Source organism: Neolamprologus brichardi, chromosome 14 (genome assembly GCF_056152115.1).
Source record: "Neolamprologus brichardi isolate AB-2024 chromosome 14, ASM5615211v1, whole genome shotgun sequence".
Lineage (NCBI taxonomy): Eukaryota > Metazoa > Chordata > Actinopteri > Cichliformes > Cichlidae > Neolamprologus > Neolamprologus brichardi.
Genome location: NC_142117.1, coordinates 1212080 through 1235896, shown reverse-complemented (window position 1 = coordinate 1235896; position 23817 = coordinate 1212080). Strand labels below are relative to the sequence as shown.

Genomic DNA, 23817 nt, shown 5'->3' with positions numbered 1-23817 from the left:
TGTGCTGTCAGAGCTGGGCCTGTCACCACTGACTGGAAGATCTCCACACCATTAGACTGCATCACTGTTGGACTAGCCTCACACAAACTCATGTAATGAGATGTCACTTTTCCCACGTGTCTCTGTTTCTGTGCTGGGACAAGGTGAGACTGGGAGAGCAAAGCTTTGAAGAGTCTCACATATAAAACATGTTTTCAGACTTTTTTGTTTAACTCCACATTGTGATGTCTTCTACGATGTAAATATGAAAAACCATAAAATGAGAAGGTGTATCCAAACTTTCTGTTCTTTTCTTAAATGTATTTTTGTCTTTATTAGACAGATGCAGTGAAAACTGACAGGAAAGTGAGAGAGGGACACAGGGACTGCTGCTCATCCAGCTGCGCTAAACCGGCGCCGCAGGTGTGTCCAAACTGGTACCAACAAGGTCTTCAAGTCCGTCCCGCACCTTTGCCCAAAAGAAACAAGCATGGGTGTCAATAACAAAAGTGTCCTAATGAAGACACTGAGGACGGGACGTTTCTTTGTTGGACGCGCTTGTTTGCCAGACATCAGGAACAGATTTGTTTCTCCACGTGACTCATTTCATCTCCACAGAAATATTTCCACCACAGTGTTACTTTTTCCAAGAACTTGTAACGTTGGAGTTTAGCTATGGAGCCGGCTGAGGCGCGCCCTTTCACACGCGCCCTTTAACACACGCCCTTTAACACCCGCCCTTTCACACGCGCCCTTTCACACGCGCCCTTTCACACGCCCCCTTTAACACGCGCCCTTTCACACGCGCCCTTTCACACGCCCCTGAACAGAATTAATAACGTGAGGAAGATGAGAGGAGAGCGTTTCCTTCTTGATGGCTTTATGTTTGTAATGCTACACTGAGCTTACTGTCTAACAGAAAGCCACATGCAGACCTGTGTGTGTGTGTGTGTGTGTGTGTGTGTGTGTGTGTGTGTGTGTGTGTGTGTGCGCAGTCCTATTCCTGGTCTTAGCTTAATCTGCTCCAGTCAGCCAATTAGACATCAGATCACCTGGAGGAAGGTTGGAGGGACAGGTGAAGGGTAGCCGAGGACGCCTCCATCAAGGTGAAGCACTGACGATAATGCTACTGATGTGGAGACAATAAGCTATGTATGGGATTATTATTATGTGAAAAGACAGATTTTTATCAGCCCTTGGTGATCATAGGTTGGTCTCCAGTGAAAGACTGCCACCTGCTGTCTGTTTACATGCTCTGTCTGCTCGTCATGTTGGCCCTGGGTGAGAAGCGACAGCCTCTGCTGTAGTTACTGATGCACCAACATGGATACGAGCAAACTAACAGCTTCATGTAGATTTGTTTTAAAGGCTGAACGCTGCATTACCAACCAGCCAGGCAACAATGAAGATCATTAAACTGAGAAGGGACTCTGTAGCCGCTAAGACTGGTGGACCTAAATCTTCACCTCCAAGTCCGTTCACATACAAGAGGAAGGGGAGTGAGCGGGTCAGCGCTCAGGGCACAGAAACTAAGCTGGCTTTGAACACACACCATTTATTTCCATAAAAACACACAGCCAGAATCACAAATACAAGTTAAAATCCCCCGTATACAATAAAAAGAGTCTCAATGCGCTAAAAACCCTGCCGGCAGAAATAACTATACACTATTAAAACAAAGCTAAAAAAATGTTTTCCATATGCTAAAATTACCCTCCCACAGTCCCATAATCCCACAGTCCCATAATCCCACAGTCCCATAATCCCACAGTCCCATAATCCCACAGTCCCATAATCCCACAGTAAAGCCACATGCGGGCGAATGGTCCTTATCTGAAACAGGAGAGGAATTTCTCTTCCGGGATGGAAACCACGCAGGTGTTCCAGATCTACTGGTGTTTAGATCACCTGGCGTTGGTCGAACAGATGTGTGGCAGTCTTGCGTTTCAGGAGCTGCTACCGACAAACCAGCAGAAAAACGCCAAATGTGTCACCTGTGACACTTGTGAGGTTTCTCAAACACACTCCGTCAGTCTTGATGCTGTTGAACAACAAAATGTTTAAAAAGTTTACCTGGTGATATCCTCATGCGCGACACGATCGCGAAAACAGCAAACAATTAACACCACGCCGATGTTGTTCACAGGACAGCAAGAGTAAACGATCGGGAGACTCTTGTCGTCGTTATCGTTCCCCTCGCACATTTTATTTCTCCGGTTTCAGCGTTTTTGCTTCACAACTACAGCGAGCAGTTTACTTTGTGCACTAACATGGACTCGAGTCAACCAGCGCCACCTCTGGCCAAGTGCCACAGCCTACAGCCAGATCAACTTGTGACACACATCTGCAGCACGTTTGAATTCGTTTCATGCACATTTGTACCTTTCAATTGTGTCTGTCTGTGCGTCATGCAAATAAACCTTTGAAAAGAATGAAATGATATCATGTATGTACTATCAGCCTACATTTGTTCAAAATGCCAAATTATACACACAAAGTCATAATAATCACCACCCTTGTTCTCCATGCACCTAAAGGACGCATGGAAACATCAAGTGATACACAGATAAGACTGTTGCACAGAAATATGCAGTATCTGCACACTGTAACATGTTTAGTTGCTTTACTCAAGAGCCTGACTGCAGATGAATGACTCTGACAATCTCATTTTTCTTGCAGATTGAATGCACCTTCTGTGGGAAGTGGTACCACACAGTGTGTGTGGACTTCCCCTGTGCAGAAGGCGACTACAAATGTTGTGGGTGCTAAATAAACAGAAAAAATTGAGCCCTGTTGTCTTTGCTTACTGATTGTTTTTAGTGTTGACAATCCACATTGCTGGCATTGCATCTGTCAACATGTTGGTGGGTAGATCTGAATGTACCAGGGGTAAGTGCAGCCACTCAGCCTCTACTCAATGTGATCATAGCAGCAGGTGCAGATGTGTCACAAGTTAATCTAGTAGTAGGCTGTGGTATTTGGCCACAGGTGGCAGCAGTGGACTGACCTGCATTGGAGACTGCTCCAGCTGCTGTGTGATATTGGATCTGCTACAAATTGAAGATCACATGCAAGTGTTGGAAATTAACCCTTGTATTATGTTGACAAACAAAAAGTGACATTGATTTTGTTGCAGTCATTTTGACCCGTACTGTGTAAATCCACTCAGAATTACCAAAAAACTGCAATAAAACAATAGCAACTTTATTTTCCATCAGATCAACATGTAGAACACAGACATACAACAGTTAGACTTTCCATAACTATTTTAGGAACATTTTGGTTTTTCGTTCTTACAAACACATTTCTTTTGAACTTGCCCAACGTTCTCAGTTTTTCAATGCTCAACATTTTCAGTTTTGTCCACATGATGGACAGAATGTAACTGTGTGCTTTCTGCAGATGTACTTCTTGCATTTCTCACACAAAGTGCTTGTTTTAAAACAGGAATCTTCCTAACTAAGATTTAAAATAAAAGATTTCTACGTCTCCTCCAGTCTCACAAACAGATGACAAACCAATCGACACACCTGAGTCACTGACTTTCTTAAATCCACTCACTCTCACTGTCTGTTTATTACTAATCACTGTGTAACTGCTGTGAATTCACAGTAACTGCCGTCTCCTTACAAATGTTCATTAGATTAATCACACTTATACAGACTGTATATAACTACCAACTCTCCATGTTGATGGATCGCCTACATTGGTTGGAAATATTCATTTCCAGAGAAAAGACACAGACAGACTCTGCTTACAGGATGTGATGTGACAACACTAATGAACTATTGATGTGTCATATTTGTCCAAGAAGTATTTTATTGTTATGGAAAAATAGAATATTAAAATCATGATGAACAGGGGTGATTTCTATGACTTTGTGTATATAATTTGGAATTTTGTACAAATGTAGGCCAATAAGAAATATATGATATCATTTCATTCTTTTCAAAGGTTTATTTGCATGACACACAGACAAACACAATTGAAAGGTACAAATGTGCATGAAACGAAAGTGTGTGGATATCAAAGCTAAGTTTCCACCATGTTTGTAGTCTGTACTGGGACTCATGGAGCATCTTTCTATGAGCACTCAGTGCTTTAACCAGTGAGTCCCAGTTTAACCAGCAGCCTTCACACCACACATCACACAGACATGGAAACTTCAAACCCTCAGACTGAAGACACCATCAGAAATAAATAGATTGTGATGAAGATGAAGAACTGGAACAGTTTGCTGTGGTTTCTTCTGTTCCTGTCAGAAATAAGAGTCTGGCAGCACTTTGCTCTCCTTCCACATGTTTAAGGAGGAAGTGAAGAAGAGTGAGTGAGTCGTCTTCCTCTGTGGGCCCAACATCAGGCAGCAGCCACGTATTTTTAAAAACCCAGCACACTGCTTCAGAAACACTGAGTCCAGGTGACCAGAGTCATGTGATCAGTGAGGTCTTCACTCAGCACGTCACAGCTTCAGGACCTGATTCAGAGGTTTATAAGGACGTGGATCATTGGTGCTGATGTTGTGTGAGAGCTGGTGAACCATGGGGAACATAAATAACAACCAGGCCATCAGCAATTCTACCCCCAGCTCTAAAACCTACATAATACACTATACATATAGTTATATAGGTTATAGTATGTTATATATAAACGTAGCTGAAGCAGTTTAATTTGTAGCTTCACGCTGCACTTCATATGTTTGTCCACCAGATGGCAGCACAGAGGCCTGTGTTGGAAAGCTTTGAGTAATGAAGCGTCTTCAATCCAAGCTTCAGAAAGCTTCATGTGGTCATCAAGGAAGCAACCAGGAAATATCTGCTGTGTGTAAAAACAGCAACACAAGAATCCAGAATGAAGACAAGAAACTCAAAGCTCACAAAACAGGTGGAGCTAATTTTGTGACGTGTTTCTGTAAAAACACCACAGAAGTGAATCATCAAAGTTTCCATGTGAGCTGATGATGCTGCTGCAGAGTTTCTGTGAACCTCCTGTGACCCCGCCTCCTCATACAGAGACATCTTATTGCTCTTCAAACTGCATCACGTGGACACATGTGATTGTGTATTGTAGTATTGATCCCAATGCTGGTATAAGTACTGGATCAATAACACTGGATGGATGCGTTCAGCATGGAGCCCCTGAGCTGTGTTACAGACAAACATGAAAACTGACAGGTCTGTGTCATTCACAGTCTGTAACACTTCTAAACAACAGAGGCTGACCCAAGTGCCTCAGAGCCAGGCACGCTCACATCACAGCTCTCTAAATAAGCCAGTTTCAAAATAAGAGCTGAAAGCTGTGTTTGGTTGTGTTAGCTTATTATTGTGGAGACTAACATTCAGTGATCATGTGTTCAGACTCATAATGATTCCTCTCAGAAATCCTGATCTTTGTATTTACTGTGTGTTGGATCAATAACTGAGATTCATCGTATCACACAGCTGTGCTGCTGCTGCTGCTGATGTCAGCACATCTGGAACAATACGAGGTATCTGCTACCAGACTGAGCAGGACGTGAGACCTGTGGACTGTTTAAAGCTGTCCCTCCACAGCTCACTCAGACCTGATCCACACCTCAGTGATATTCTCTGACTTCCTCAGTAGAGACAGAAACCATTCAGATCTGGGACGATCAGCTGACTGATGATGTCACACAGACTGTGTTTTTCAGGAACAGTGATTCTGATGTGAGCCTGCTAGCTGACAGCAGACCTGATGAAACCACATGTTCACATCTGTGAGGACAGACTGGACTCTTTGACTGCACCTTGGTTCTCCTCAGAGGTCTGTACAGGAGCATGTCCACCCCCACTGAAGATCTCAGTCACTGTGAAACATAGAAAGCTGCTTGTGTAGCCTCTGCCTCACATGTAGATACAGCTACAGGTTTCTCTGTCAGTCAGACTGAAACAGTGTCCTGATGCTGCATCATTCAGCTCTGTGCCCCAGTCAGCATCACTGTGAGCTACCAGTGTCAGTGTTTCTGCCCTTTTCCTGTAACACTACACTCAGCACAGGCTCAGCTGCTATCCAGTGTTGGACTTTGGCTTCAGCTGCTGTGATAGATCCTCTAACATAGATCAGCTCTGCTACATGTTGTTAGATAAGTGCAGCTGCCTGTCATGTCCTGATGTTTCTCTGGCTCAGCAGCTTCTCCATCAGAGGTTCACATGGAGCTGATCCAGTATCTCCAGTAACTGTGTTCTGTGCCTCACTGGTTCATCCTTCTGTCTGTGTGACGTCAGTCAGATGTTGAAGTTAAACTCTGTAATCTTCACTGTGTCACAGAGTTCAGTGAGTCCCGTTATTCACAGTATCAATCAGATCATCAGAGAACAGCTGATCAGCAATCAGTGGTGCCAACAGCACCTCCTGTGGTGAGAGGATGCAATAATGCAATGTAGCATTTTTACACTCAACACTTCCAGTCATGGAAACTGTCTGTTGGATCTGTTTGACGTTGCTTTCTTGTGTTGCTTTCTTGGTTAGAGTTCCTCACAAATGTCCAGATTATTCTTCTAATGAGGCGTCGACCATGTTTTCAGTTCTTTGGAAGAAAACGTCGCCCTTTGCCATCCTTACTTTTCTTTGACTTCTTCAAATGCAGCTGAACTCCAGCTGGTATTTTATTGGACTTTGCAGCTGTTTCTGGTCATCAGTTCATTCCTGCAAACCTCTGAACCTGAACAACAATGATGCTGCATTGCTGGCTGATCCCAAAAGGTTGATTCTGTTCATCTGGACGTTTTCAGAAACGTTTGCTCACTGATCAGGTGACTTCTTCAGTCTCAGCTGACTGCAGCTTTACAACCTTACAAACAGCACATTTGCACAATGACTGAAACCAGCAGCACCTGATATATATGATACTAATATAATACATATACATATATAATCCATACTAATGATGAAGGAACTGAGCTCACAGTCCATTGTTCATTCAGTGAACTACTCAGTTTATTTTGGGCCTCAGAAATGCTCACTCTGTTTGTACATCACTGTCAGCAATAGACTCATTCTGCTGTGTGGACAGGAACACATGTGACATCACTTCCTGTTTGTTTGTGACTGAAGAGGAAGAAGTTTACAAGGAATCATTTAGAAGAGTTTCAAACATCAACTGATTGAATCCATGAATCTGAAAACGTGTTTGTGAGTGAAAGAGACAGACATGTACAGACTGAACTATCTGTTCAACAGTCAGAGTGTTTCTGTAACAGGAGACACTCTTTACACCCCACTCAGCACAGGGACACTGAGGCACCAGGAGAGACATAAAACCCAGGATAAAGAGTTTGAGTGAATGTGGTGTTGAAGGTGTGGAGGTGGATCAGAGTGTCAGAGGAGACTCTGTAGAAGGACAGAGTGCCAGCAGGACAGTCCACATACACTGCTGCTCTGTTAGAGACAGAGGAGGAGGAGATGTATGTTTCTCTCTTATTGTGCCTGACATAAAGAGGACCATCATCATAGCAGATCAGACTCCAGGACTGATCATTGCATCCAAACCCACAGTCAGCACTGCCTCCTTTCCTTCTGATGCTTCTGTAACTCATTGATATCTCAACGTCTCCTCTCCACTCGACCTCCCAGTAACAGCGACCAGTCAGACCATTTCTACACAGCAGCTGATAATTAAAACCATCAAATCTGTCTGGATGATCAGGATATGACTGAACCTCCTCCACATGTGTCACCTTCCTGTTGTTGTCAGACAGTTGGAGGTTTGTGTTCACTGTGTTTGTGTCGATTGTGAGTTGACAGGAATCTGATGGAGAGAACAAACACAATCCAGCTGCAGTTATTGATCCATCATCTGTTCATTGATTGACACTTTGATGATGACTCCTGACATGATGAAGATGGTTGAATGTGTGCTGCTTTGTTTTCATGAATCCCATTAAAAACACACTTACACTTCCTCAGACCTGGTCTCAACCATCGGACTCCAGCAGGCTCCACCCTGAAAGGAGGAGGGGGGTCAGAGCAGCACAGTCAGCATGCACACATGGACATTACATGGCTCTCATACACACACTGTTACACACTGAGCTCAAAGCTCGGCTCCACTGTTTTATTCAAAGAAATCTACATTTATTTATCAGCACATTTAAAAACAGGTTGAGCCAAAGTGCTGCACAGAGTAGAGAGAAAATAGGAAACATACACAGTAATTACTATAAAGACTCGTCAGAATTGAAAGCTACAGAGTACAAATGTGTTTCCAACCGGGTTTTAAAAATGTCGAGTGTTGGTGACGACCTGATGTGAAGGGCGACTGTTCCAGAGTTTGGCTGCAGCGATCGATAAAGCTCACCTCTGTTTTTACGTCTAGTTCTGGTCAGAAGCTACTTATCTGCAGACCTGAGGGCTCCACTTGGATTATTTTGTTAAAGAGAGATAAGATGGAGCCAATCCATTCAGAGATTTAAAGACAAACAACAAGATCTGGAAGTGGATTCTACCACGTACTGGTAACCAGTGGAAAAAGCTGGAAAAAGCTGGTGATGGGTCGTCTAGCACAGACCCACCGCTGGAACCAGACAATTCATGAGGGAGAGAACTGTGACAGCGCCGTTCCTTCACTTGACCTCAGTCGCTCTCGTCTGCTCCCTCGTAACACTGCTCTTTATTGAGGTTACATGAATATGCATAAGTTCATTAACATGTGACGTCTTACACAGGTATGAACAAAGAGTACCAGTCTGTGCATAGTGTAGGTATGTGTGTGTGTGTGTGTGTATGTGTGTGTGTGTGTGTCTGTGTGTGTGTGTGTGTGTGTTCCAGATGTGACCCTGTGACCCCAAAGCTGGTGCTAAGAGTCCAGCGGTCCCCCTAACAAAGGGCTCTTATACTTAACCAGATACAGAGTAGGTGTCCTCCTAAACCATAAATCAGTAAGAGAAGGTACGACCTCTCTCATGACCTTAAGGTGTGTGTGCATGCCGGAGCACTCTGGAAGGCACACAGAGTCTTTACAGACTACTGAGGCTGCGTCCACACGTACACGGGTATTTTTGAAAACTGAGATTTTCCGTTTTCGTTTTAAAAAATAATCCCGTCCACACGTAAATGTAGAAATGAAGGAAAACGCTGCTAGGAACATGCCAAAGCAGCAGGTGGCGCTATATTCCTAACCGTGTAGAAATGGTGGCCAATCAGAAGTCTAGAAGCCTCGGTGGGAAATAGTAAACAAAGCTGGGGCATAGAAGCAGAACCGAGTCGTATGTGTGGAGGGACAGTAACTGTGTGTGTATATGTAAGCATTTAAACACTGCAGAGACAATTAACAGTAACAGTATTGTAGAAATTCATTTCACCAAAACAATAACGTGGCGCACAGTGTGACGTCAAAAAAGGCGCACACCTTTGACGCTGCGTTTTCTGTGTTTTCTCCGTTTTTCTCGTCCACACGTAAATGCAAAAACTGAGTTTTCAAAAATATCCACCCTGGCCGGAGTTTTTAAAAATCTCCGTTTTCAGTGACCAAAAACGCCGTTTACGTGTGGACGAAAGGTGCAAATGCATAGAAAAATCTGCGTTTTCAAAAATACCCGGGTACGTGTGGACGTAGCCTTACGGTGTGTTCACACCGAACGCGATGGACGCGAATAGAGCGTCAGGTTTACATGTAAAGTCAATGGGGGTGACACACGCGATGACACGCGATTGCAGGTCCCACGTGAATTCGGAAGCAGATTTGCGTCGCGAAAACGCCAAAACACGTGAAATGCACGTCAGTGTAGCGCGTCTGGCGCGTTTGACTAGCGAAAAAAAACACGCGCGTGAGTTTTTGTGTTGCATTTTGTGCATACGTGCGTTTCGCGTCTAGCGCTCGAGTTGGAAAAATCTGAACTCCAGCGTCAAATCGCGCCGCGACAACCAATCAGGAGCCTGGTGACCTGGCTCTGACCTAGGTCAAAGGGGCAGATCCAGCCAAAGCCCTTGATTCTTCATTCAGTATGGAGGAAAAGCTCATCAGTGCCGTGGCTAATCACCCAGAGCTATATGAGGCTAGCTACTACTTCTACTGAGACAGGAATAAAAAGGACCTAGCTTGGAGACACATAAGTGAGGAGATCGGGCAACCTGGTAAGTTCATTCCTCCTTCTTTTTAATTTTCAGACTGACCCGATGAACCCGCACTAAAGCTAGCAAGCCCGCCTACTGTCCCGCTATTTTCCCACTGATGTACAAATACCTTTCCGCTAACAAGATAATGCGTTTATTCAGAGGACATCTGCAGGAGAAAGTGGAAGAGCCTCAGGGACACTTATAATAAGGAGAAGAAGACAGAAGGAGAAGAGGAGTGGGTCTGCAGCAGGATCGGGGAGAAGATGGAAGTTCTTCGCGGTCATGGGGTTTCTTGACCCCTTCCTCACCCCGCGGGAGACAAGCGGCAATATGGTGCGGACCGTGGAGAACTTCTCCCCCGAGGACCAGGGTCGTGTCGTGTCTCCTGCGCTTGCCAAACTTATCATGTTTGGTTTTGATAACCATCACGTCCAATAGAAAAAAACAGCACAAAAACACTCATAACTATGACCCTCATTCGGAAATAGACACCTGCACCGGGAGCAAAAAAGGCGCACAAAAGTGGCGCCGCAGACGGAGAAAAAGCGCAGCATAATACTTTTACGTTTTAAAATCGACAAAAGTTTGAACTTTGAGAATCAACTTGTGAGAACTGTGACTACTGTTCATGTGCTGCAATAAATGAGAGACCACTGTGTATAATAAGTATATAAGTGTATAATAATATAATATTCTCTATGACTATTGTCTTCAACCTGTTAACATTTAATATTGTCTTGATAGAGTCAAGTAATCATGCAGCAGAGCATCCCCTGTCTCTTCTCCTGGCTCCCCAGTCCCTGGTCCCTCAGCTCCTGCTGCTGCACCCACAGGTATGAACATCAAGCACTGACAGCTTTTTACTTGCTTGGATTCCCTTGTGATCACCTTTACTAAATATCTACAACCAATCTGTTTATATCCTGTTTTTTTCAATTTTGAAAATGAAAATCTAGTAGCAGCCTTCTCATTACTTTGTGTTGTTTTGTGCTGTGTTTTACAGGCCGACAGAGGAGGACAGCTCGAAGGCGGGCGAGGGACGGGTCCCAGGACGGTGGAGCTGGCCATCCTGGAGTCCCTAAAGAGGCCACGCCCGTCTCCAACAGAACATTTCCTCCTCGGCCTTGTTCCTGTTCTGGAGAGCATGCCGCCTCAGACACGAGAATTCGTGAAATTTCAAATTTATAAATTAGCTTTTGAAAACAGCACAGCTGTGTTAAATTTGGAAACATTGGACCCTAATGATCAGCAGTTTTCTGATGAGGCAGCAGCTCTCCAGGGCAGAAACAATGTTCTTATTTTTCTCCTCCTTCTCTCTGAGGCTCTTCCACTCCAAGCTGGGTCCTTTTTATTCCTGTCTCTCTGTAAATAGTTAAACTTCATATATTAATGTTTAATGTTTTTGTTACTGAATTTATATATTTTTCCAATAAACATTTATAATGACAAATGTCTCTGTTCTACTACACAGCAAATATTGGCACCCGACTTGACACAAGTAGAATTTATTTCATATTATACTAATGACAAAACATACTAATACAGTGGGATGAAAAGTTTGGGCAACATTGTGAAAAGTAATTATTTTCCTGTACAAATCGTTGGTTGTCACAATAAAAATTGTCAGTTAAATATATCATTTAGGAGACACACACAGTGATATTTGAGAAGTGAAATGCAGTTCACTGGATTTACAGAAAGTGTTCAATAACTGTTTAAACTAAATCAAGCAGGTGCATAAATTGGCAACACAAAAAAAGAGAAATGAAATAAATATTTAGTGTATATCAATGTGTGTGTCTCCTATATGATATATGTAAGTGAAATTTTTCATTGTAACAGCGATTCATACAGGAAAATGATGGTGATGTTAGCTGCTCCTGTCTGCCTCTTTATCACACACAAAGACTGAAATGATTCACAGCCTTGTTTCATCCTTCTGTCAGTGTCACTGACTGTCACTGTGACTGTGGACATACAGCATGGGAAACATACACATGGCTGACACTTTATTAGGTACACAGTGACCACTATCTCAGGTAAACCGGTGACCTAATAAAGTGTATTTAAAGTTACAAAATGTTGTCTCTGTCCAAATATTTATGGACCTAACTGTAGGTCTACTTTTAATGAAACTCTCAACATGACTTATCAGTTATCATTAATGTTCCTGCAAACAGACTCCTTGGAGACCCCCTACGTACTATCCAGCTAGACTAGTCTGTCTGTCCCTGAAAATATTCCTGCATGTGTGATTGTTCATGTCTCATCTGCAGGAAACAAACAGGAAGTGAGTGAAGGACACAGGAAATGTTTCCAGCTCGTCCTCCTCTATCAGACATTCTCTCCATACCTGAGAGTGTCCAGTCTCCAGCCTGGATCCTTCAGTCCAGACGACAGCAGCTTAATTCCTGAGGGACCTGGATGATTGTAGCTCAGGTCCAGCTCTCTCAGATGGGAGGGGTTGGAGCTCAGAGCTGAGGCCAGAGAAGTACAGCCTTCCTCTGTAATCAGACAGCCTGACAGACTGCAGACACACAAAACAACAATCAATCTTTTAAAGATCATTTTCTGTTTGTCACAATAACATCTATCCATTTACATCCATTCAATGTAACTTTATTTAAAAGTGACAATTCCCAACAGACAACAACAGTCGTCTGAAGCTGTTTAACAGAGTAAGGTAACAGCCTCCAATATTAGAGAGAAAGTCCCAAAAACCAGACAATCCACTGTGAGCAGCACTTGGTGATGGTGGGAAGGAAGAACTCCCTTTGACACAAAGATCCTCCCAGTGAAAACATGCTCCCGGAGGAGAGTCTATCAATCAATCAATCTTTATTTATAAAGCACTTTTCATACAAAGATGTAGCACAAAGTGCTTTACAGCCTCCAGGCTGGGCACACAGTAGGAGGGAGGCAAAGAAGCCCCCCAGCCAGGTTGAGAAGACCCACAGAGCCCCAGCAGCCACGGTCGATCACAACCCCGGTGCAGAGAGCGCCCTCCGAGGAAACACTGGAGATATGACCTAATAAGAGTATATACAGAATAAAATAAATAAAATAAATAAGAATGGGATACAGTATAAATATAAATAGAGTAAGAAGATAAAAAATGAATAAGAATAAAATCAATAAATATTAGGTAAAACCTAAATTAATAATATAAATAGAATAACAGGATAGAATAAATAAGCATAAAATAAATAAACGTTAAGTAAAAGCTAAACTAAAAAGGTGGTCTTGAGCCTGTTCTTAAAAACATGTACGTTCTCTGCGGCCCTGAGCTCCTCCGGCAGGGTGTTCCACAGACGAGGACCATACCACTGAAACGCTGCCTCTCCGTGAGCATGTGTCCTGACTTTAGGGACAATCAAAAGGCCAGTACCAGAGGACCTCAGGGTCCGCGAGGGTTCATATGGTAAAAGCAGATCTGAGAGATAAGAAGACCCAAGACCATTAAGACATTTAAAAACCAATAAAAGAATTTGAAAATCGATCCTGAAACACACGGGGAGCCAATGCAGCGATTCTAAAACCGGTGTAATGTGGGCCCGCCCTCTGGTCTTCGTCAGCACACGAGCTGCAGAGTTTTGTAAAAGTTGTAAAGGTGAAATATTCTTTTTGGGGAGACCAGAAAGCAGGGCAGTAATCAATGCGACTGGTAATAAAAGCATGCATCAGCATCTCCGTGTTGGCCCGAGACAGAATAGGGCGGACTCTGGCTATATTCTTTAGATGATAAAATCCAATTTTGGTTACATGTTTAATATGTGGGATAAAACCAAGCTCAGAGTCTAAAACAACACCCAGGTTTTTCACTTGTAGTGAAGGACATAGTGAAGATGCCTGTAATTTAGACAAGAGTTTCTCTCTCTGAGCCTCAGGACCGACGATTAAAACTTCAGGTTTGTCCTGGTTAAGCTGTAAAACGTTTTCTGCCATCCAAGATCTTATATCTAAAATACAGTTAAAAAGGGCATCCATTGGTCTGGTGTCATCAGGAGACACGGAGATGTACAGCTGAGTGTCGTCAGCGTAACTGTGGAAGTTCACTCCATGCCTCCTGATGACACCGCAGAGAGGGAGCATATAAAAATTAAAAAGTACAGGGCCTAAAACCGACCCCTGAGGCACACCACATGTCATTCTATGGATCTTAGAGGAGCATGTATCCATACTTACCATAAAAGTTCTGTCTGAGAGACAGGAAGTGAACCAGTTGATACAGCACCAGAGAGGCCCACCATGTGTTTCAGTCTGTTTAAAAGAATAGCGTGGTCTACTGTATCAAAGGCTGCGCTTAGATCCAGTAGCACCAGGACTGAGAGCTTTTGGGAGTCCCAGTTACATCTAAGATCATTTAAAACCTTTAGGAGAGCAGTCTCTGTGCTGTGATTCACCCTAAATCCAGACTGGAATATCTCCAGGATCTGTCTATCATTCAGAAAGTCATTAATCTGAGTAAAAACAAGTTTTTCTAAAATTTTACTTAAAAATGGTGAGTTGGATACAGGTCTGTATTAAAATCATTACAATCCAAATTGCTCTTCTTCAGAAGGGGCTTCACCACCGCCGTTTTAAAGGCAGCAGGGAAGACACACAACTGAAGAGAGCAATTCATCATGTATGAAAGCTCAGCTTCAAAAAAAATCTACCATGACTGGTTGTAGGGTGAGGGGAAAGAGAAGAGATGAGCTCAGAGAGACACAAAAGTTAAGGACAGTCGTGACATATAAAAGCATCAGGAGTGAAAAGAGGGGAGTGGAGAAGAAAACAGAGCATCATCAACAGCCTGAGCCTATAGCAGCATAACTAAGGGATGGTTCAGGGTCACCTGATCCAGCTCGAACTATAAGCTTTATCAAAAAGGAAAGTTTGAAGCTGATCTTCAAAGTAGAGAGTGTGTGTCTCCTGAACTCAAACTGGGAGCTGCTTCCACACCAAGTCCAACACAGCCAGGCTAAGTCGTTAGATTAGTCCAAAGTAAAGTCAGAAAGTCATTATTTGTGTCACATTTTAGTGGAAATGTACAACAACTGTCCAAAAGTTATTTCTAAATCTGATATTAAACAGTTTAAATGGTGAAAAAGAAAACAGAGTCAATAAAAGCCTCTTTAGAGGGTCACCAGTTTAAAACTCAGACATTTAAACTGGTGATTCTCCTTCTCTGCTCCATTTCCTCTCTAGACTTCCTGCTCCTAGGAGGGATTTGATTGGCTGAACGTCCTTTTAGCCTTTCTTTAGTTCTTTGGGTGCTAATCAAAGAGGTAAACACACGAGTCATGTGACGTGACATAAGTAGCGCTCTGATTGGTTGGGAATGACAAACTATGGTGCTGTTTGCAAGCTTAGCTTTGCAGAGGCAAGAAAATCTCTTAGATAGGGATGAGACGCTCCACAGTGACGTTTCCACACTATGGAGCTTCTGAAGTGCAGATGTTTGGTAATGCTGCTCCAACACGTGGTTCAAACACTCAGATCACGTGACCTCAGCTGCCACAGGTGGCATACCTGCTGCTTCCATGTTAGCACATTAGCTTCAACAGGTGGTCAGTGTGAGAGCAGAAGATGATATCAGTGACATCCAAACAAGGAAGGAAGAGACTGTTGAAGGCAGCGAGCTGTGACTGCTGTGAATAGTGTTCTCACACTATTTTCTCCCTGTGTCAACATACATGAGGCTGTTTCAGCTGCAACACACCACAAACACCTTTATACAACTAAATATACTGAGAGCACACTGCTGTGGTTGCTGTGGTAACCATTCATATATCCAGCTGTTTGTGGCCGAGTCTGCTTCCTCATCCTTGGGAAAAACCCTCAAAGTTTGATGCGTTTTTGACTTGAAGCTTTTTGTGATTTGGTTTTATTTGTTGTTCTACACACTGTGAAACAAAGCTAGAAGCCCCTGTGGTACAGTGGGGGACTCAAACCCAGGACCCAACCTGCTCCAACAACAGTCAGAAGGATTTTATTAAGTCTCATTTTCTGTTCATTAGGAAAACATCAATAATGAAGAGCACATGTTTATAGAGGCACATTCAGACCAATGACAACAGTCCATTCACACTGACCTCCACCTTTTTAAATGTGAGTAAACACATCATGGTTCTGGTGCTGATGTGATATCTGGGACAGGTGATGATTTTGAACTCAGTCTGAGGTTTGATTACATTGAACCTGCACTGCTTTCTCCTGTTTATGACACATTTATACCCAAAGTCTCAGCTGGATAACAAAGAACGAGGAAAAACACATTTGTTGAGAGAATTGTTAACAAATGTGGTGAGAGTGTTGTAATAGTTACAGACAGAACTATGATTTATTTATTTAAGTGCATTCCAGGACGTTTTTTACTCACGTCATGTCGCTTCCACGATGTTATTTTTCTCTCCTACAATGTACGTTACAATTACATTAGCATGACCATTTATCCAAATTAGGTGATGACATCATTTAGCAACTTCCAGCAACTTTTAGGACAGCCAATAGCAATTTTCCTTACTGAGGAGTTGGCAACACTGCTAGGAGCAGTGGGTGGATGGCAGCATCATGATGAAGGATCAGTGTGAGAATAAATCATCATCCAAAAAGAAAACCAGTCTGAGTGTCTGACGCTCTTGTTAGAAAGACGCAGTCACAGCTTGTGGGTGCAGTTAGCTGGTTTGCTAGTTAGCTGCTCTGCTAGTTAGCTTCTCTGCTAGTTAGCTGGGAGCTAACTCACTCGAACATTTGATGCTAAACTGTCTAAACTGTGTGAGCAGCATTCATTGCTGCTCTGTGTTACTCTCCAGCCTCTCTTTAACTTAGTCCTCTCAGTTTTTTTCCTCCTTACAAACTAGAAAACCTTCTTTTTCAGCTTCTCCTCGACACCCGAGCTGTGGCTAAGGTGCTACCAGCACGCAGGCTCGGTGTGTCCAAATTTATGGGCTGCATCCTCCTGAGGACACATTTGTAGACCAATAACGTCACAGCGATGCACCAAAGGCTGTCCAAATTCGTGGACTCCTCCGAATGCAGCCGACAAATGCGTCGTCCTTTTCCCCGAATTTGAAGGATGTGTCGGGTGTGTCCTTCGTGGCCCACCATATCCCAGAATTCATATTGCGGCCCAGCCAAACTCCAGTTTCTGGTAATGGCGACCGCTACTAAGATTTAAAATTACTCTTATTAATCTTCCTGGGTCACAAAACTTTTAACATATTTTCAGGCGAGAATGTGAGTGTGTAAACTTCAAATATCTGCTCGGTTTATCAAGACATTGTATATTTGCAAAAGTGCTTCGACGTTTTCGGAGACGTCTGTTACCCACCAGCTCGATAGTTAGCCGAGAGCTTCAGGGTTACTGAAAGCGCCGAGAACGGCACAACTCCATGCACATCATTTTCAGATCACCGCGGAGTTTCGCTAATCAGGTTAAAAGTAATATATAAGTCACTTAGACAACCTAAAAATGTTATTGTTTGGCTTTTTTCAGTGTTTTATTTGTTTGTGAGTAAATCGGTTTGGCTGAGATTAAAGTTATTATATTAGATAAAATAAAACTTTATGAATCCCCCGGGTGGGTTCCACCTTGGTTTTTACACAATTGAATAAACGTCAAAAAAAACCTGATTTAACAGAAGTGTGAGATGGTCAACGATTTACGCCAGAGTCCTGTTATATCTTAGATAGCAAGGAGCAGACGGCAGAGTTTATTAAACTCCACCGAGACAGCGGTGACACTAATCAGAAGGCTAGACCGTCCAATTCCATGGCCGTTTACTTCCGGCCTACCTGACCTTCTGAGGACCCGGCCTACGTAGACCGCGAAGGCCGGGTCCTCAGGAGGATGCAGCCCATGAATTTGGACACGACCACAGTCTTTCTCACTCAACAGTTACACTCGTCACCCAGACTAACACCACTCCACATGTTCACAAGTAGGAGGTGCTAAAAGACCACATACAGGGAGATTATCAGTAAATGTCTGCTGTGTCTGACAGTGACTTGAGTTTTTACTAACTGGCTACATGAGCAGGATTAGCTGCAGTTCCATCTTTGTAAAAGAGACTCAGCATTAGAACCAAACAGAAACATTTCTACTTTTTCTGCAGCACCAGCTGAATGCATGGAGCCTAAACTCCAGTGACAATGAGACACATACAGTGTGACTGCTGTGACTTTACAGCTGGGCCTCATTCACTGACATTAGTCAGATATGACTGAATCTATATCACACTTAAAGCTTTCTGTAAATGAAAGAATCAGTGAAAACGAGGCACTTCAGTTGATTTTAAACAAAAACTCTGAACATAACCTGATCCAGACCAGGTTATAGGTTCAGCATCAGTAACTATGGTAACTATGGCCAGGTAAACACAGAGCTAGACAGAGACAGACAATTTATGCTCACAATCACACATCTCCAGTTAACCTTGCATGCATGTTCTTGGACTGTGGGAGGAAAAGTACCTGAAGACAACCCACATAGACCACACTATCACCCCTATTTACAGAATTATAATCTAATTAGATGATAAAGTAATAAATTATTTGGTATTTTAATGAAAATACATTTTAGCAATGGTTTATAAGTCAACAATAATAGTTTAAAAAAAGTGACAAATCAAACAGTCAATAAAATCTTCTACAGCTGAAACTAATGTAGACAATGTCGGGGGAGGAAGTAAAAGTAAAAACCAGAGACGATAACTACCAAAATAAAACAGGAAGTGAATAACATTCAAGCTCACTTTAAGCTCAACAGTCAAATTCTGTTTTGTATTAATCTATTGTTTTGAATTTTTGTTTACATTTTATGTTTAAGTGAGGCAATGAGTCATATCACTATGACCAAATATATATTTCATCTTTTCAGTCAGAAATAATCAATTGATCATATTTTTATTACTAAATTTTTCTGAAAATCAAATTCTGATATCTGAACAAACAGCTCTGTAAAAACCTTCAGAATACAGGAATCGAACTAGAAGGTTTGGTGGATGAAGCACTGCTAAAATAAAGAATTTGGACTCAGAGGAGCAGATGGGACATTTCATTGCAAATGAAAGACAGAAAGTGAACAAATATCACTAAAAACCACAGACGCTAATTTCTACATTGACTTTTTTAAAATCAATTGACTGTTTCTGCAATAATAGAAATCAGGTTTAACATGATCATCAGTGGAACATTTTAAATCCTGACCTGAGAGTTTCCATTTTACAGCGTGGACTCTTCACTCCAGCAGACAGAAACTTCACTCCTGAATCCTGCAGGTCAGAGTTACTCAGGTCCAGCTGTCTCAGACTAGAGGACTGGGAGCTGAGAGCTGAGGACAGCGCTTCAAAGCCTCTCTCTGAGAGCTCACAGTGACTCAGTCTGAAAAATGACAGATAAACATTAAACAAACACTGTTATTAAATTGCAATGAGGGTGCACAAAAGAGTTTTTAGATTTCGCAATAAATCCTGTTTTTTTACTAAGAATCAACACTAAGAGATGACACAAACATAAAACTATTACAGAAGTTTAACTGACTTTTTTCCCATTTAGTGGCTTCTTATTGGTTAATTCTGTCAATTGATGAAAAGCACAACATAACTTGATCTCACCTCAGAGTATTCAGTTTACAGTGTGGACTTCTCAGTCCTGCAGAAAGAAACTCCAATGCTGGATCTTGCAGGTTGTTGATACTCAGGTGCAGCTCTCTCAGAATAGAGGACTGGGAGCTGAGAGCAGAGGACAGAGCTTCACAGCCTCTGTCTGAGAGATCAGGGACACTCAGCCTAAAAAACAAAAACAAAATAAAAACATAATCTGAAAAATTGTCATTTGATAACAAACTGTTTGTGATTAATTTAAATCACTTCTTGTGTTGAACCTTTGAAGGAAAGGCAAATGCCAGTGTGCATTACTATTTATGGCTAGAAAACGTTTTAGTTTAAAAATGTTCCCAGTGTAAATATAAAGACCTGGAACTTGCTCATTAAATGCTAAACAAAAACAAGTGATGACTCATTCTGTGAACAGGTGATAGGCAAGACTGTAAGCATGTAGCAATGAGAGGGAAGGCTGGCTCATATCCTGGTGAGTGAGGGTTAGTTACTCTAGGAAAAGGTCAAGATATGATTGAGAGATTCTGGGAGACTGAACCAGTGAAATTTTCATGGAAATTATTTCAATTAAAGCAGATATAGTGATTAGTCCTTCCATCAGTCGTCCACAAAGCACTGAGATAAAGTCTCAAGTCTCATTCTGCACAGTGTAAATGTCAGTGTCCTCCGGGTCCTCACTGATCATTGCATTCTGTCACAAATTGTCATGGTTCACAGACTGTGTACAGTCGGAAATCAAAGTGCACGACATAGGAGAGATTGAAAAACAATCAAGCAGGCAGATCTAACAACAGGAAACCAGAAGAAACACGAGGAATATAATTGATTCAGCAGCTGCAGATCCTTGGAACTGTACTGGTGAGGCAGATTGTAACATATAGAAGTGAACTCATCTTCAGCTGAGCAGTGCACTGATGCAGAGCAATAAGACCAGAGGAGGAATGAGGGAGTTGATCACCTATGGGTCCATCACAGTCTTTGAACGTCTTCAGTCAGTACAGAATCATGCTGCGAGGCTTTTAACCAGCACATGAAATAGACTGGACATTACTCCAGTTTAATCTCTTCACACTGGTAACCAGTTCATTTTAGGCGTTATTTAAAGATTTAGTCCTTACTTTTAGTCCCAGTCTATATTTCTGACTTTCTACAATCCTACAGCTCTTCTCACATCTGAGATCTTCCAGTCAAAGGCTTTTACTGGTCTCACTAACTCATTTATTCAGACTCTAGTATTCAGAGTGGCCTTTAACTAGTTTTAGGCTGTATGATGTTCAGTGTTTGCTGTTTAATGTTTTTATCTTCTGTGTTTTTTATTGCCTGTTTCTATTGTAAAGCACTTTGTGGTTTTTGACCTGTGAAAGCTGCTGTATAAATAAATTTTACTTACAGGATGATTCTGGACATGACTTTGATAAAAGCTGACACCCAGATATGTTTAAGACACTCTGACATTTACTGCTGCTATCAAACATTAACTATAATATACTGTATTTAGTACTGATGATCATGTAAAAAAATATGTTTAAGTTTTTAAGGGTCCATCACACATTACACTGTTTATGTTATAAATAAAAGCCTGATCACATGTTTACTCACAGAGCTTTGTTGGAGGCTTTGACCACTGGCAGCAGCCTCAGAAGAGCCTCCTCTGAAGCAGAGTATTTCTGCAGGTCAAACACATCCAGATCTTTTTCTGATGACAGTAAGATGAAGACCAGAGCTGACCACTGAGCAGGAGACAGTTTATCTGTGGAGAGACTTCCTGATCTCAGGGACTGTTGGATCTCCTCCACTAGAGAACGATCATTCAGTTCATTCAGACAGTGGAACAGATTGATGCTTTTCTCTGCAGACAGATTCTCACTGAGCTTCCTCTTGATGTACTGAACTGTTTCCTGATTGGTCTGTGAGCTACTTCCTGTCTGTGTCAGCAGACCTCGTAGGAGAGTCTGATTGGTCTGCAGTGAAAGACCCAGGAGGAAGCGGAGGAACAAGTCCAGGTGTCCATTTGGACTCTGTAAGGCCTTATTCACAGCAGTCTGGTGAAGTGATTGGAGTTTTAGTTTGTTAAATAATTTAGACCATGTGGAGGTTGATTGGTGTTCTTCCAGCAGATTGATTCCAGAGTTGATGAAGGTCAGATGGACATGAAGAGCAGCCAGAAACTCCTGAACACTCAGATGGATGAAGCAGAACACCTTGTCCTGGTACAGTCCTCTCTCCTCTTTAAAGATCTGTGTGAACACTCCTGAGTACACTGAGGCTGCTCTGATATCGATGCCACACTCTGTCAGGTCTGATTCATAGAAGATCAGGTTTCCTTTCTGCAGCTGATCAAAAGCCAGTTTTCCCAGAGACTCCATCATCTTCCTGCTCTCTGGACTCCAGTGTGGATCTGTCTCAGCTCCTCCATCATACTTGACCTTCTTCACTTTGGCCTGAACCACCAGGAAGTGGATGTACATCTCAGTCAGGGTCTTGGGCAGCTGTCCTCCCTCTCTGGTTTCCAGCACATCCTCCAGAACTGTAGCAGTGATCCAGCAGAAGACTGGGATGTGGCACATGATGTGGAGGCTTCGTGATGTCTTGATGTGGGAGATGATCCTGCTGGCCTGCTTCTTATCTCTGAATCTCTTCCTGAAGTACTCCTCCTTCTGTGGGTCAGTGAACCCTCTGACCTCTGTCACCATGCCAACACAGTCAGGAGGGATCTGATTGGCTGCTGCAGGTCGTGTGGTTATCCAGAGGCGAGCAGAGGGAAGCAGTTTCCCCCTGATGAGGTTTGTCAGCAGCACATCCACTGAGGTGGACTTTCTAGGGTCAGTTAGGATTGTAGTTCTGTGGAAGTCCAGAGGAAGTCGACACTCATCCAGACCATCAAAGATGAACACAACCTGGAAGTCTTCAAAGATGCAGATTCCTGCTTCTTTGGTTTCAGTAAAGAAGTGATGAACAAGTCCCACCAAGCTGAACTTTTCCTCTTTCAGCACATTCAGCTCTCTGAAAGTGAATGGAAACATGAACTGGATGCCCTGGTTGGCTTTGTCTTCAGCCCAGTCCAGGGTGTATTTCTGTGTTAAGACTGTTTTCCCAATGCCAGCCACTCCCTTTGTCAGCACTGTTCTGATTGGTTCATCTCTTCCAGGTGGGAGTTTAAAGATGTCTTCTTGTCTGATTGTTGTTTCTGGTCTGTCTGGTTTCCTGGATGCTGTTTCAATCTGTCTGACCTCATGTTCATCATTGACCTCTGCAGTCCCTCCCTCTGTGATGTAGAGCTCTGTGTAGATCTGATTCAGAAGGGTTGGGTTTCCTGCTTTAGCGATGCCCTCAAACACACACTGGAACTTCTTCTTCAGAGCAGATTTAAGGTTACGATGACAAACTGCAGCTGGAACTTCTGAATAATAATAATAAAAATACAACTTCAACAAATATATTTTACAAAACGCTGATGACATTTTCTGACCCACTGAGAAATGACTTAACACACTGGTGTCATGAGTGTCTCATTTATCTAACAGCTTAAAACCTTAAGTAAGAAATCCTCTTACGTCTCTGCAGACGGTCAGCCAGCTCCTCCTGCTTCATTCTCCTCAGGAAGTCCACTGCGATCTTCACAAATGCCTCTCTGCTGCTCCTCTGCTCATCATCCTCCCTCTGAAACTCCAAGCACTGGGGCTTATTTGGATTCAGAGCCTTCTGGATCTACTTCAGCTCGTTCTTCACAAAAGTGATGATGTTGTCCTCCAGCAGCTGGAACAGAATACTTTATGAATGAACCACCACTCTGAACTTCAGTCTACACAACATCCACTTCTTTACGATCAAGGGGCATATCATCCACGAGCTCTTCACCAATTATAAGTTTGACTTTATCTGATTAACTGAGACATTCTCCACAACTCCACGGTCGTAACTCTTAGAACTGTTTGGCTGCTTTTTATGGGGGCTGGGTCTTTGGAAAGTGAGCAAACAACAGTTTTAGTAACACACCCTGAACTGCACACTTTAACAAACAACATGAGATTTTAACTGTAATGTAAAAATCCTGTGATTCACTGTTATTAAGCACAAACACATCAATGGCCCCGTTTCTATTAGTAGCTGCTCAGATCGACTGGAGCCATTGGTTTCCATTACAGTTGAGGACCACCTAATGTGG

At 42.7% G+C, this 23817-nt stretch overlaps 1 protein-coding gene across 5 annotated transcripts in view; it reads right to left on the bottom strand.

Annotated features, from left to right (window-relative positions):
- Positions 1–23817, bottom strand: part of LOC148098680 (protein NLRC3-like) — a 321437-nt gene that overhangs the window by 209635 nt on the left and 87985 nt on the right. Inside the window, exons 1-5 of one of the 5 annotated variants that reach the window (XM_087850568.1) lie at positions 21252–23029; positions 19243–19416; positions 12404–12577; positions 7893–7939; positions 6836–7744 (exon numbers count right to left, since the gene is read on the bottom strand). In XM_087850568.1, the coding sequence (XP_087706694.1) occupies positions 7218–7744; positions 7893–7939; positions 12404–12577; positions 19243–19416; positions 21252–22675 (2346 nt within the window). In that variant the 5' untranslated portion in view covers positions 22676–23029 and the 3' untranslated portion in view covers positions 6836–7217. Of the gene's footprint in view, positions 1–6835; positions 7745–7892; positions 7940–12403; positions 12578–19242; positions 19417–19649; positions 19824–21251; positions 23030–23817 lie in introns of those variants that run through there. The other 4 variants (XM_087850565.1, XM_087850560.1, XM_087850561.1 and 1 more) reach the window with 4 other exon arrangements.